General features: G+C 49.6%; 1 protein-coding gene across 5 annotated transcripts in view; it reads left to right on the plus strand.

Moving 5' to 3' along the window:
- The window catches only part of CLCN3 (chloride voltage-gated channel 3), an 89042-nt gene extending 77016 nt beyond the window's left edge, over positions 1-12026 (plus strand). For 3 of the 5 annotated variants that reach the window (XM_019965758.2, XM_019965761.2, XM_019965762.2), the window contains 3 exons: positions 1333-1549; positions 7945-8020; positions 9389-12026. In XM_019965758.2, the coding sequence (XP_019821317.1) occupies positions 1333-1549; positions 7945-8020; positions 9389-9547 (452 nt within the window). In that variant the 3' untranslated portion in view covers positions 9548-12026. The remainder of the gene's footprint in view (positions 1-1332; positions 1550-7944; positions 8021-9388) is intronic. The other 2 variants (XM_019965763.2, XM_019965764.2) reach the window with 1 other exon arrangement.
- Positions 12027-14257: the final 2231 nt, after the last annotated feature.

Raw genomic sequence — 14257 nt, forward strand, 5'->3', positions numbered from 1 at the left:
AGTTCCAGGAAAAAAGTAAATGAGTTACAGTCATCAATAGCGTTTTTCTAGACTCTTCTGGGATTGTTTTATCGTTGGATGTATATTTAAGCAGTCTTTCTGCTTGTTGCACTGATGGTATAATATGTGCTTAGTTAAGGTTTCAGGTTGACCATTGGGGTTAGCTTTCTAAAAGCACTCAGATGACTGTCATTCATGGTGGGCCAGTAACCTGATGCTTCCTTGGGCTGACAACAGCTCAACAAGCAGTTTTCAGAAGTCATTTATGTCAGTTGCTGAGGGGCTTTCTTCTCCCCTGTCTTCCTCATGCTTTCGAGGTGTGCTTGGGAGTCCCAGTGTTAGAACCCCACTGGGCGTTACCGCACGGTGAAGCCGGGCCTTAGTGATCGGAAAGAGTGGAAAGGGTTGCAGCTTGTGTCTATGAGCTGTGCTCACTCTTCATGCAGGACTGATGCTTAGTATGTTTGTTTAAATGTTTTTGTAGCAAAATTTCTGTGCAAAATAATGTTCAGTATGACAGATACCAAATGTGTATGCAGTTTTGAATTCACACTGACTCAGCAGCAGGAACACGAGCGTTTTCATTTTCCCTGTGTATGCTCTCCCTTTTGTGGGTTTCCTCCTCCCGCCCCGTGGCCTGCGTTCTTCCTCGGCAGTGCTCTGCCTCCTGGCCACGTCCTGTCTCGCACATTGAGAGGTGGCAGAGGAAGCAGACACAAGGCCGGAGCACCGGCAGCGGGGCCCCAGGAGCAGGATTTCACGGCCTTCACAGATAAGCCATGAAAGTTGGCCGGTGTCCTTCAGGAACGTGACTGTATGAATAGTTTCACCCCACCTCACGGCTCACTGGGAACATTAAGCTTGAATGTCAGAACGAACTAGCTGGTTCACAGCAGAGGACAGACAGTGCGGTCCTGTCAGGAGGCTGGAGTTCTCTGTGGATCTGGCGCAGGCGGGCCCTGGTGGGGAGGCTCCCTTAGTGAGGGCTGTCCCATTGCTTGTGCAGGTGTCAGGTCCCATGGTCCCAGCACGCTTCCTGGTCCGTCAGTGTTAGATAGCAGCAACAAAAATCATGCCATGCTAATGACTACACCAAAAATATTTTATTTGCACAAAGACGATTTGTTATTAGTGGATTCTGATTCTTTTGAGTACAGGAGATCATGAAATAGCTTTTCAGTGGGTTTTTTTCTTGGTTAGGAAGAGAGGAAAAACTGAAGAGGTCAAAAGGATATGTTTGTTTATCGTTTTAAGTCTGTGAATAAGCAGGTCGCCATTAAAACAGAAGGAGCCCTGTCAGTGTGTAATGGGTGGTCTTCTCTGTCTCTGCAGAAAGTGCCCGGAAAAAGCAGGAGGGGATTGTGGGCAGCTCGCGTGTGTGCTTTGCGCAGCACACCCCGTCCCTGCCGGCCGAGAGCCCCCGGCCGCTGAAGCTCCGCAGCATCCTGGACATGAGCCCGTTCACGGTGACAGACCACACACCCATGGAGATCGTGGTGGACATCTTCCGGAAGCTGGGCCTGCGGCAGTGCCTTGTCACGCACAACGGGTGGGTGTGTCCCCCTCAGGTGCGGGGCCCTTGGGGTCAGGTGGGGGGCCCCCGGGGGAGGTCTGCCGTTCAGGATTAGCCCCTCAGAGTCCCACTTACCAAGGGTGGGCAAAGTGTTGACTGCCAGGTCTCTGCTGAACCAGGAGCGCTTCAGGGCTGCAGGGAGGTGATGTGTCCTAGGGGGTTGCAAAGGGACTGGGGGGGCCTCCAAGCTGACGGGTCACTCTTGGAGAGCAGTGGACCCCACTGCATGGAGCAGTGCAGCAGCCTGTTCTTGTAGATATTTCATGGTCAGAGTGTCTGTCTCTAGGACAGTAACAACTTTCTGAATAGCTGGCTGTTTACTGTTTGATTAATTGTGTGGTGAGGGAAATTGTGTATAATTAGACAAAGTTGGTGGATTAGCTGAAAGCCTTTTGCAAATGCTCTGTTTCCATTTTCCTACAGTCTCCATCTGCAAATCCTGTGGATACAGTCTTGCAGATAAACACTTATGTATTTAAAATGCACACATTGGTTTTCTGCCCTTTGCACATAACCTGGCCGTGTTTCTCCACGTGGGGGTTTGGGGAAGTATGGTCTGATGGGAGTTGGGGAGCAGGGAGACACTGCGCCTCTGGCCCTGACGCCAGCCTGCTGCCTGGCGCTGCTCCCTGCTCCCGGGCCTGCAGCGTGCCTCCCTGCCGCCCTTTCTCTCCGGCCCCCTGGTTCCTACCACACTGCTCTTTGTGCTCAGAGCCCACACCTGAAGGCTGAGGACAGTGAGGCTGGGGGGAGTAGGAGGGGCGGTTGGCCCGCACCATGTGAGCCTGCTGGAGGCCTGCGCACGGGAGGCCCCGGCGGCCCCACAGCCGTCCTGCGCAGACAGGACAGGCAGGCCCTCTCTAGGGGACGGCAGGAGGTGGGCGCCTCTGGCTGCAGCCCTCCTGCGGCCCCTCTGGATGGAGGTGGTCATCTATGTGGGAAGCTGTGCCCAGGCCCGTGGTCAGCACAGGTAGTCCAGGGAACAGTAGCCTCCCAGCTCAGAAGTCCTGCCTCTTGCTGTTTGATGTGATTGTTGACCAGTAGAGTCTGTCTCTTTCTTTGTGATTTCTTTTTTTGTTTGTTTTTGGCCATACCGTGTGGTATGTGAGATCTCGGTTCCCCAACCAGGGACGGGACCCATGCCCTCTGCATTGGCAGTAGAGTCTTCAACACTGGACCACCAGGACAGTGCCGTGATTTCTTGGACAATGTGTTAGCCCGTAAGGGTCTGGAATACAAATAGAAGCTAGAGAGTGTGACTCGTGGCTAGTATTTGCACTGTGCTAGCCACTGAAGGTGACTCCAGGAAGCAGGGAGGAGTCGATGGAGGGGTGAGCTCTTGATCAAGGCAGGGAGTTCTCTCTTTGTTTTTTCCCAAGATAAGCGTTTTCTTTTTATCATATGAGAGTCCAGGTACTCTTGCCAAGCCCAGCAAGGTAGTTGCTGGGAGTGGTGGTGGGTTCAGGGTGTCCAGAACAGAGTCCCGGGGCTTCCTTGGCTCTCTGTGGTTGCTCTGAGCTTGCAGGACGGCTGGTCAGCTCAGGGCGTTTCAGGCTTACCGGTGCCGTCTCTGTCGGCTCTTCCTCCGAGGCGTTCTCCACAGAGATCTACCCTGCAACTTCTGCATACATATCGCCCCCCAGAATGGTGCTGCGTGGCCTCTAGATGCCAGCGTCGTCGCATAATTTAATATTTAAGACTCTCAGAGTGTGCTAATAATAGAAAGGCTGAGAATTGACATCGGGTAGTCTAGACTCCTTGGGCGACTAAAATACTCATCTGTGCACACTCTTCCTGCCACATCGTAACCCTTATCCTTCTTATGAAAGAGCTCCATGGTCTTCCTCAGCCACTGCACCTGGCTTGATGTTCACAGTCCACAGTGTCTTTAGCCTTGAAGGAATGTTCACCGTTCTGGAAACCAAAGGGCAAGTTTTCTGGTTCAAATGCCCTCAGACTGCATTGATGAGAAATAACAAAACAACCACAATAATACTGCTCACGAAAGGGGAGAACAGGAAATAAGTAGTAGTCAGTGTGGTAACAGTGAGCAAATGATGGTGGGCAGGATGCCGAGAGCTTACAGCTTTGCCAAGGGTTATGATCAGTTCATTGTCCTGCCTTCTAGTTGACTGTATCCATTCTCTTGAATTATACTGTTACAAAGAATATTCAGTGAACATTCGTATGTACTGATTTACATATGCATATCTGAAGAATATGCAGGGAGAAATAGCTGAGAGAAATATCAATAACCTCAGATATGCAGATAACACCACCCTTATGGCGAAGAACTAAAGAGCCTCTTGATGAAAGTGAAAGAGGAGAGTGAAAAAGCTGGCTTAAAACTCAGCATTAAAAAAACTAAGATCATGGCATCTGGTCCCATCAGTTCATGGCAAATAGATGGGGAAACAATGGAAATAGTGATAGACTTTATTTTCTTGGACTCCAAAATCACTGCAGATGGTGACTGCAGCCATGAAATTAAAAGAAGCTTGCTCCTTGGAAGAAAAGCTATGACCAACCTAGACAGCATATTAAAAAGCAGAGACATTACTTTGCCAACAAAGGTCCGTCTAGTCAAAGCTATGGTTTTTCCAGTAGTCGTGCATGGATGTGAGAGTTGGATTATAAAGAAGTCTGAGCGCCGAAGAATTGATGCTTTTGAACTGTGGTGTTGGAGAAGACTCTTGAGAGTCCCTTGGACTGCAAGGAGATCCAACCAGTCCATCCTAAAGGAGATCAGTCCTGAATATTCATTGGAAGGACTGATGCTGAAGCTGAAGCTCAAATACTTTGGCCTCCTGATATGAAGAACTGACTCACTGGAAAAGACCCTGATGCTGGGAAAGATTGAGGGCAGGAGGAGAAGGGCATGACAGTTGATGACATGGTTGGATGGCATCACCGACTTGATGGGCATGAGCAAGCTCCGGGAGTTGGTGATGGACAGGGAAGCCTGACATGTTGTAGTCCATGGGGTCGCAAAGAATCAACACGACTGAGTGACTGAACAAAACTGATCTGAAGAATAAAGTCCTAAAAGTGAAAAATTTGAAAGTTAATGCATTGAAAATTTAATAGATATTTTCACATTATCCTATAAAATAATTTACCTTCAATGTTAAAGTGCCCAAGTGTCTCTTTTCAGTATAAAGAATCTCTTGGTCCCATGTGTGACATGATGACACTTACAGTTTCTGTTGTTTATCACATAGTGATATTGCTGCATTTGAATGTTTGAATTTTAGTTTTTAAACCAGCATCCCATGTTTGCAAAGCCATATTTGTGCGTGTATATATACGATGACTGAGTTGACTCATTTTGACTTAGTAACTAGTTGTCAAATATGACTGAGTGGACTGCTAAGGTTGGTTTATGTGCCTCATACTTGAGGAGTCATGGCACCAGACCATGAGCTTATGTAGCTGCAGGCATGTGGTTTGGCCTCCTAGGCTATTTGGCACTAAATTTTGCACATGGTTGGTTTTCTGCAAATATTAGTTGATTGTACTTTTCATGTTCATGATTAGTTACTTCAAATTAAGGTTTTTCTCCTCTCCAACTCCCTGTGGGGGAGAAAAGCAGATTCTCACAGCTTTCCTCTTACATCCCTTCCCTAAAATGAGACTTTTTGAGGTTTTCTAAGGATTATTTTTGTTCCATTTATTTTAGTGTAACCATAGGGAAATGAGAAAGTAGGGGGAAATCCTCCCACTTTGTGGTTTCCTCCAGTTAATGGGCATCAGCTGGACTGGGGTTGAGAGTAGCAGTGGCTCCAGAAAGGCTGGGACAGGAAGGTTGGGAACTGGGGTGAACTGCATGTTGGCTGTCAGGGGACAGTGTAAACCTGGCTTTGTTTATGTGGGGCGTATCTTGTAGTTACTGATATGTCATCAGAAATCTGGGTTTTACGTTACATTATTTTACAACTAATGAGAGATAAATGGTGATTGACCAAACAAGTCTATTTGGTGTGAGCCTCCAGGTTTATAACTGGTGTGCAAGGCGGTTTTACCCTTAGGCTTATCTTCAGTGATGGGCAAGGCGTTGGATGATCAGATATCACAGATACTGATGGGAGAAGAGATGTATGTCAGCAGAATAGCTGTTTTCTTTTGTTTAGGGTTGTTTAAAGAATAATGGTACCAAGCATCATTGTTTAAAAGCTTAATAAATAGATGCTAAATGGAGTACCTTTTCGAAAGCTTTACGGGTGGGGGTCCCTTTAGTAATGCACGGCTCAGTTGGAAGCCAGGCCGGGTCATCCTCAACTCTGACCTGCTCCGTGCTGCTCTCTGTGCCCCCCGTGGCTGGTCCTCCCCAGTCGTGACAGTGGGCGTGTCCTTGCGCAGTCCTGGTGAAGCACGTCCCAGGCCCTGGCGTTCGTTACCGCCGTGCACTCTGCTGATAGTGCCAGGTTGTTGAGCGGCACAGGCGCTAGAGAGGAGTGAGTGGAGGGCGCTGGTCAGGGTGGACAGCTCAGGTTCTCGCTTGAGCCTGCCTTTTCACAAGAGAGCTTGGGGTGGGAGGTGCCGTGATTACATTTCCTTTATTTTTGTCCTTTAAGGAAAATAGGTTGATATAAGAAGAGAGCGCGTGTCTTCTGCATTTAGTGGCGAGTCTAGTGGTCAACATGTTAGGGTTTCTTACTGAGTCCTTAGAGGTGGAAAACAGCTGTGTGTTTGGGGGAAGAAGACTTGAGGAATCCAGACGTGCATATGAAAGGAGAAAATGAGGTTGGGGGGAGGGTCTTGCCCACGTTTCGTGTTCTGATAAGCAGAATCTCTCAGAATCCTACAGCTTTGGTGGAACCAGCAGGAAGTTCACAGGAACTGCTCAGAACGAGTTCTGTGGCCGTGTGGGTCAGGAAAGTGTTGGATCAGATGCTGTAGAGGTTTCTTTACTGTGGAGCTTCGCACACGGGGCGGACAGTAAACATGGTTTTCCAAACGTGCACCTTTGGGGGAGGAAGCCGGGGGGCAGAGGGGCTCCTGGGCCTGGTGTTTCTGGACACAGATACCTTGGGGCAGGGTGCTGGTCGAGCTGTATTGCTCTTACAGAGTTGTGCGCCCCAAGGAACAAAATCATCTTTTACGGGAGTCAGATTTTGCATTGATTTTCCCCAGACTTCTGAAATTAATAAAGCGGTACTGAGTTTGTCCTTATTACTCTGAAAACGCTTTTCTCCAGTAACTAAAGAGAGGAAACATATGTATTTCCTCCCTTTATGGCTGTTACTTTGTAAATACAAAGATTACTTTATAAATGTATAAGTTTGCCATTATGTCCTTAATAAATTCATGACTGACCTCTTTGCGTACGTACCTTGAGGTTTGGCAGAGCTTAATAACTTACTAACTGAAATTAATCATTGTATGTAATCAGGTAGAGAAGAACGAGTAAGAATTAAACTGGGGTTCTTTTACTTAATGTCAAGATGCTCAGTTTTCTTGATTCCAACTATATATGCAGGTGAACTGGTGATTGTTTCTCTTAGAACTGAGTGGGTGCTTATTTTATGTGGGGCATGTTCTGAGCTATTGGAGGGAGAGGTGCTCCCACGCTCTGAGAATTGTTCAGCTTGTCTTTGTTCTTAAGGATAAGTGCATTGTTGTAAAAGATGAGAAGACATTTGCAAAGAAGCGGTTTTTGCCTCTCCCAGGCCCTTCCCTGCCTGCTTCCTGCCCATCCCTCCCCGGGGGCCTTCCCTGCCCCGTGACTGACCGCTGTATAAGCAGCCTCCCGGGGGCCCAGAGCCCTTGACTGAGCAGGTCCCCTGCTGAAGTTCGTTCTTCGGGAAGCCGGGGTGGTCTGAGGCAGTGCGACACAGAACTGACCTAGCCAGATGGCAGGGTGTCCAGTCACCCTGCAGAGTGTGCTGGAGGGGCTTCCAGAATTTAAAGATGAAAGCTTTTTAAGGTTCTCAACATCCATTGTGTATACCCCCTGAATTCATTGACTTCCATTATAAAGGTGGATGCAGTGAGGAGGGCCGGGGGCTGGCCCTTGAGGAATGAGAAGCACTTTCCTCTGTGGAGAGAACTTGAAGCTGAAGTTCAGAGTTGTGCAGCTCTATATTGATGGTGTTTCTTTGTACTTTTTTTTTGAGTCATTTTCATTTTGAGCTTTTATAATCTTGATTTTTAATTTAAGAAGGACAGCTACCTACCAGTATTTAAAGTAGGATTGCGTCACATGCAAAAGCCAGTAGAGGTAATGCAGTGGTACCTGGGGTTTCAGAGCACTTCTGTGTGTATTTTTCTGAAGCCCATCACGTTTTAGCTCTTTCTAGCCCTCTGTATCATGATGGTAGGACCCCTCCCCAAGTCCCCCGCAGTCATTAGCATCACGTGGTCTGTTGCAGGAGCCTCTTGGGGATCATCACCAAGAAGAACATGGTAGCACACCTGGAGGAGCTGACGCGGCGCGCCGAGCCCCTGGTGATCACGCGGCTGCTCCCCAGACCGGGCGGGGGGTGGCTCCGTGCCCTTGCCTCCCCCGTCAGCTTTGTTAGACCTTTCCTCCTCCTCACACGGGGGTGTGTGCACACCCTGCCCTGGGAAGCAGCAGGCCCACCTCCTGGCCACCAGAGCCTCTCCTTGGCTTTAGGACTGTAGGCAGTGTGGTCTGTACAATCCTACAGCAGATACCCCCACTCCACCCAGGAGCTCCCCCAAGCCCGTCCCTGTCTTTCTTCCCTGGTCTTGGCTGTGTCGTGGGGAGTCTAAGCCCACGTGTGCACACGTGGTGTTACCCAGCTCAGCAGCCCACCCGCCCCATACGCCCTCAGATCCTGGGGCCTGGGCTCCAGCACGCTCTTTTCTAGAGCTCTTTTCTAGGCTGTTTCTAGAGTGTGGGCAGCAGCTGAGGGTCACGTGTGGCCGTGGGTCCCAGTAGAGTCGTGACTAAAGAGGATTTCGAGTTCTCTGATAAGTTGTCTGGCTCTGGCAGTCTCACGCTGGGCTCTTTTGCCTGGTTGTCACCCCTCCATGAGGCCTGTCCCTGTAGACTTCAATCTAGCACTGATCTCCATGCATCCTTTTTGAAGAAACCACTGGCCAGAAAAATAAGTAACTACTCATCCCTTCTGCTTTCTGCTTCGTCTGTAATAATCTTCTAGGACTGCTTCTTGATTTTTTTTTTCACCTATCTTTTAATGTAAGCGTTAACAACTCAGACTTTCATAAAAGCACTGTACCTTTTTTGACTAAAATCAGAAAAGGAAGACATTGATGACTGTAGTAGAAACTCGGGTCATCCTAGAGATTTATTCTTGGGGTTCTGAAGTTTGGGATTGAAATTCTGTGTTGACCATTTTAAGTGCATTTTACCTGAATTGTATGTGCTTTCATGAAGATTCGGCATACAGCTGGGCACTCTTTAAGTCAGTTTTTTTAAAGACAGTTAATTTTGGCTTTAAAGAAAAGTGCACTCTAAAGGGGACTTGGTCATTATGTTTTCTTCTCTCTCAGCCTGGTGGGAAGGAGCTGTTCTCCTCAGGCGGGCTCAGCGCCCCTTCTTGTTCTGCATTCTGCTCTCTCACGCGCTGGCTCACGTGACTCAGAGGCTCTGCCTCAGCAGTCCGGTTCTCAGTCTCAGGGCAGGGACACTGAGCGGTTAGGGGCGTCATGCTCGATACCTCCGAGCATGGCTGCTGGATGTTGAGTTACTTGACCAAGATACTGTTTGAAAATACAGACTCGGGCTGATTGCTTTGCTCTCCTTCTGTCAGCCGAAAGGATTTAGCTGTGGGTTTAACTTCTCCTTTCCCTTCCTTTTAACGGCAGCCTTCTGCTTGTCCTTTTCAGACGCCTCCTTGGTATCATCACAAAAAAAGACATCCTCCGTCATATGGCCCAGACGGCAAACCAAGACCCCGCCTCCATCATGTTCAACTGAGCTCCGCGGCGGAGGACGGGGAGGAGGCCGGGGAGGAGGCCTGCCTGCTCAGCAGCAGCTCGCTCTGACCCGGAGGCAGCAGGACCGGCGGCGGCGGGCTCCTGCGGCTGCTGCGGTGGTGCGGGGAGGGGCGGTGGAGGCGGCCGGGCCTCCCCGCCGGCGCCGGCGAGCCGCGTGGGGCCGTCCCAGCCGTGCGCTCAGCGCTGGAGGCGGCCCTGACCGGACCCCGTCCTCTCTGGCCCTGCAGAGAGGCCGGCAGGCCCCCTGTCAGAAGGGATCCCTCTGAATTGAGCCATCTCTAAGACTGTAAGGTCTTGCCCTTTTTTTGTTTGTTTGTTTTTGTTTTTTAAATCAAAACTGTTGTGTTTAACTCCTGAACTGTACAGGTAAAGCATTACCTTTCTACATTCCGGACGAGCTTCTTCCTCTCCTCTCCCCTCCCCTGCGAGCTGTCACCAAGCCTCTGAGAGTGGTGTGCACGTGGGGAGCAGTCCTTTCTCATATTGAGATGTGCGTGGTCGTACTGGGGTCTCGTCACAGGGAGGGGAGTGGGTGCTGTGTCCCACACGAGGTGCTTGGGGCAAGCCCGGTACCACAACCCGGGCCGAGGCGCCGCGGAAGCTCTGCTGGGGGAGGGGTTCAGCATCCACCACAGGGGACTTGACTGATAAGGATGGACAGTGTTCTTCTTGCTTTTCTCACCCTCTCTGACTTGATGGATAATGTGAACTGGTCTTAACGCAGATTTTTCTGTTTCTAAAACTCCTATAACACAAGTACCATTGAGCGTAAGGAAATGATGCTGCTTTGATAGTGACAAGAAGGAAGTGTTGTGTCGAGCTGCACCTGCTATGAGTTGCATGTTTAAACACTGGAAATTTTCTTTTTCTTGAAATTAGATCAGTCTGTTTGTTTTGTTTTTTTCCCCTTTCCTTAAGGTATTTTACTGCTGACACTGAAGAAGAAATGTAATTCATAACTTGCACTAAATGTATATTTCTTTCTTAAAAATTTACCATTCTTATTTATATTTTTATGGATTAAAATTTATAAAATACAGATCAGTTAATATCACACTTAAATACTTTTACCTTTTTAATGTGATTTTTATAGACTAACTCAGACTTAGAAATATGGAGATATGAACAAAAAAAGTTTACAGTGGGAACGAGGGTCTAAGATGTGGTGTGGTTGTTTCTTTGTGATCACACGTGTATGGAAACCTTTTCTCATCTCTCACTGCCATCCTCTGGGTTGTGTTTCCAGCTTGTCCATTTTGACTCATTAACTGGAAGCTGAAACACTATGTATCGTTTCGCAGATTAAAAGTTAAATAATGTTAACCTTAAACAGAAAAGAAAACAATAGAATGGCAGAGGTAGCAGTTAAAATGTTGATCTGAACAGAACTTGTGAACCTTCGTGGAGGTCACGTCCAGGTGTCCAGTGACATTTTGAATCCATGCTGCACTTTCTTGCACAGTGGGCTGAAAATGTACCGCATGTGTTTGGAATTTGGGGTTTTGGAAAATACCTGTCTTAATCATGGTCTCAGTTCACATCAGCAAAGGCAGTTCACTTGAAGCACTGGCCTGAAAATTCTGGATTATGCATCTTGGGAGGCAAAATGAATTTTTAGAGACAGACATTTTTCTGAAACACATCTTGCAATGAGCTGTTTTTATATTTTGGAAGTGATTGTTCACCTCTTGATTCTTAATAAACCTGTAAGGTCTGGGAGATCACAGAAGATTTTATGATGCTGAGGATTTATAAGATCTCGAAGCCATATGAGAACGACCACTGAGAGGTGAGCAGACGTTAGGAATTCCACGACACCTGAGCTCTGCTCTGCCTGCAGTTAGTGTTGTGTCCTGTTTCCCCCTTCCGGCCACCTCCGCACTTGCTTCCCAGCGTGTGGAGACAGCCCTTCCTGAACCAAGGTCAGCTGGTCTCCTCTCAACCTCTCGTCCGTGCGTTTGCCTGAGGCCCAGTGAGCGTGCGGGCTCCGTGGCCGCACCGCGTCGCACGTGGCGTCACACGTGGTGTGTTTTGTCTCCCTCGTTTCCTTTCCGATTTTGGGTCCTGCTTCACACTGACATCTCGGGCGGATGCCAATTCTCTCCTCAGTGTGTGCCCTTCCTGCTGAGATGCAGGGGGCGGGCTGTGCCTCCAGCACGCTTGTGGTTGTGTCTGTCACTCCATTCCACTTTTCCTTTTGGGGTGTGGGGTGTCTGCGTGTCAGCCCGACGAGGGGAGCTGGAGACCATGCGGTGGAAGTGCCCGGCCCAGTGGAGCGCAGGTGGAGCCTCATTGGAGTGCCTTTTCTGAGAAGGTATGATGAGAATGGGCAGGGTGTCAGCATCTCTTCTCCTTAATAACTGTGTTCAGTTCTGACTCATGAATGCCTAGTTTGTTCATCTGCGATGTTGCCTAGAGCTGTATTTATCTGTTTATTTATACTAGTGTAGTAAAGCTGCATATCATTACAGTACAAATGGTGACTGTGATGAGTCAATCAGAAAACCTATTAAAATCTCTATGACAACGTGTGGTTTGGCCTTTGATTCCCTCGGTCAGCGTGCCCCGGGGTCACGGCCGCTGTGTGTCGTGTAGCGTGCAGCCTCCCGGGGTGTCCTGCGTCTCTCGGGCTGCGAGGCCCTGCTGTCCTTGGCAAGCAGGAGTCGTGGGGACCCGGCAGACCCCAGGCTGACAGCAGGGTGTGTGCAGCAGCACGCGTGTGGGTGCAGGGACCACACACCTCAAAGGAGACAGGTAAGTCACCTGCAGACTGTGTTTCTGAGAACAAGCACAGAGGTTTGCAAACTGCCTCCGGCGAGGGAGACACACAGTCTGTGGAGCCATATCCGTGGCGTCTAGGGAGTGAACCTGGTCCTGACACGCCCAGGACATCTTGTTTTGTTGCTCTCATGCTGTTCACTCGACGACTGAGCACAAGTGTGCTCCTGGGACTGCTGGGCACGAGCATCAGATGCTGGTACATGTCATGAGTTGGTGTCATGGTTGTTGAGCACATGTGTTTATGTGATCCTGGGCAGCCTCATGCTGTCCTGGTCAGTGTCCGGGCAGAAATACCCCAGCCGGGGGGAGAGGGGCACGACGTGGCCTCGGGGGTAGGGATGCTGGTCGTGGGTGACGGGGGTGGGTGAGCACACAGCGGGCTGACAAGGCTTCCCGTGGGAGGGGCAGGAGCACCTGTACCCCGGTGGGACCCACTGCCAGGTGTGAGAACACCAGGTAGGTCTTGGCGCTGGAGGGACGAGGGCAGGGGCTTGGCAGGGTTGGGGTGTCAGCTGGCTTGTCTGCATACACAGGACCTGCAGGTGCCAGGGAGCAGAAAGCTCTGTGCTGGCGACACAGGGTGAGTCCATGTGGACACAGATGAGAGCACGGTCTTGGGTGAGGTTTCACCGCTTCCACTTTTTTCTTGGCTGGATCATTCTATACGTGCTTGAGAAGTTGTATGGAAGACAGTTTGTAAGCTCCAGGTGTGAGCTTAGCTAAGTCTGAGTTGGGTAACGGTTTTGTTAAATTGGGTGAAGCTGCTTTTATTTATGAAAGAACCCAGGTACTGGGTGAAAATGAACAGGCAGGCAGGTGGCATCCGGGAGCCACAGCAGCCACTGGAAAGGACCTGAAAATGTCTGGTGAGATTTCGAAGGACCAGGCCTCCAGTGCAGGAAGGAGGTAAGAAGGGGAGGTTTGGTGTCGGGCTGGCAGGAGCTCGCTCTTGAACGAACAAGTCTCAGTCCTTGGAAGGCTGGCCCCTCCCAAAATGTGTGACCAGCCCTCAGACACAGCTGCTGGGTGTGGAGCCTGGAAGTGTCTTCACAAGCCTGTTCTCAGGAAGCTCTGCTCATAGCTGTAGTCTTCACATTGTAACTGCCATGTTCTTGGCACTGGTGCACAAACCCTGTTTTGGTTCCCATATACCAAGCCTTCTGATGATATGCACATAGGTGTGTGAGGAATGGATGGTAAGCTTTTTTTTTTTACCCTTTCATTTATTCCTTAATAAGCAATCCTGTTGAAATCTGTATTACTGAATCACAAGAAGGCAAATTTAGAAAACTTACATTTGAAGTGGTTGTATCAACAAGCAGCATGGTTAAAGGAATCGAGAATTTGTAGCCAGCTTGCGTGGTTTTAATGGAAGGTACACTTGAGATTAAGGTAAACGCAATAGCAACTATTTCTAAATACTTCTGCAATATTAACAAGGACCTTAGAAATTAAACAAATCTGTGGAAAGAGCTCAAGTGCTGCTTCAAAGGTTAGACTGTTTTAACACACACTGTACTGTGTCGGTTTTTTAACACAAATCGCTTGGCATTCGGACGTGCCTGGGCCCTGCAGGTAGCGCTCAGGGAAGGGACTGCATCACAGCCTGGGCCCTCTGTCAGCACGGGCCAGTGCTGGATGGAACTGAGGCCCTGTGTGCTGCGTCTCAGTGGCTGTGGCAGGAGGCCCTCTGTCAGCACGGGCCAGTCCTGGATGGGACTGAGGCCCCGTCTGCTGGGTCTCAGTGGCCGTGGCAGGGGGGGGCGGGGGGGGGCGCAGTGCTGGACATGGGCTTCAGCTGAGGGGAGCTGTGACTTATGGGTGTGTCATCTCCAGTAGTGCTGGGGAGACTCCCCCTGGCACCCAGTGAGGGGCACCGTGTTCACCAGGTGCACATCCATTTGGAGGCTCGTCTGACTCCAGGGCCTCCCCGGGAGTGTGTCCTGCTTCTGCCGTCCCGAAGACTCCAGGTCTTGG

This window comes from Bos indicus, chromosome 8, assembly GCF_029378745.1.
Source record: "Bos indicus isolate NIAB-ARS_2022 breed Sahiwal x Tharparkar chromosome 8, NIAB-ARS_B.indTharparkar_mat_pri_1.0, whole genome shotgun sequence".
NCBI lineage: Eukaryota > Metazoa > Chordata > Mammalia > Artiodactyla > Bovidae > Bos > Bos indicus.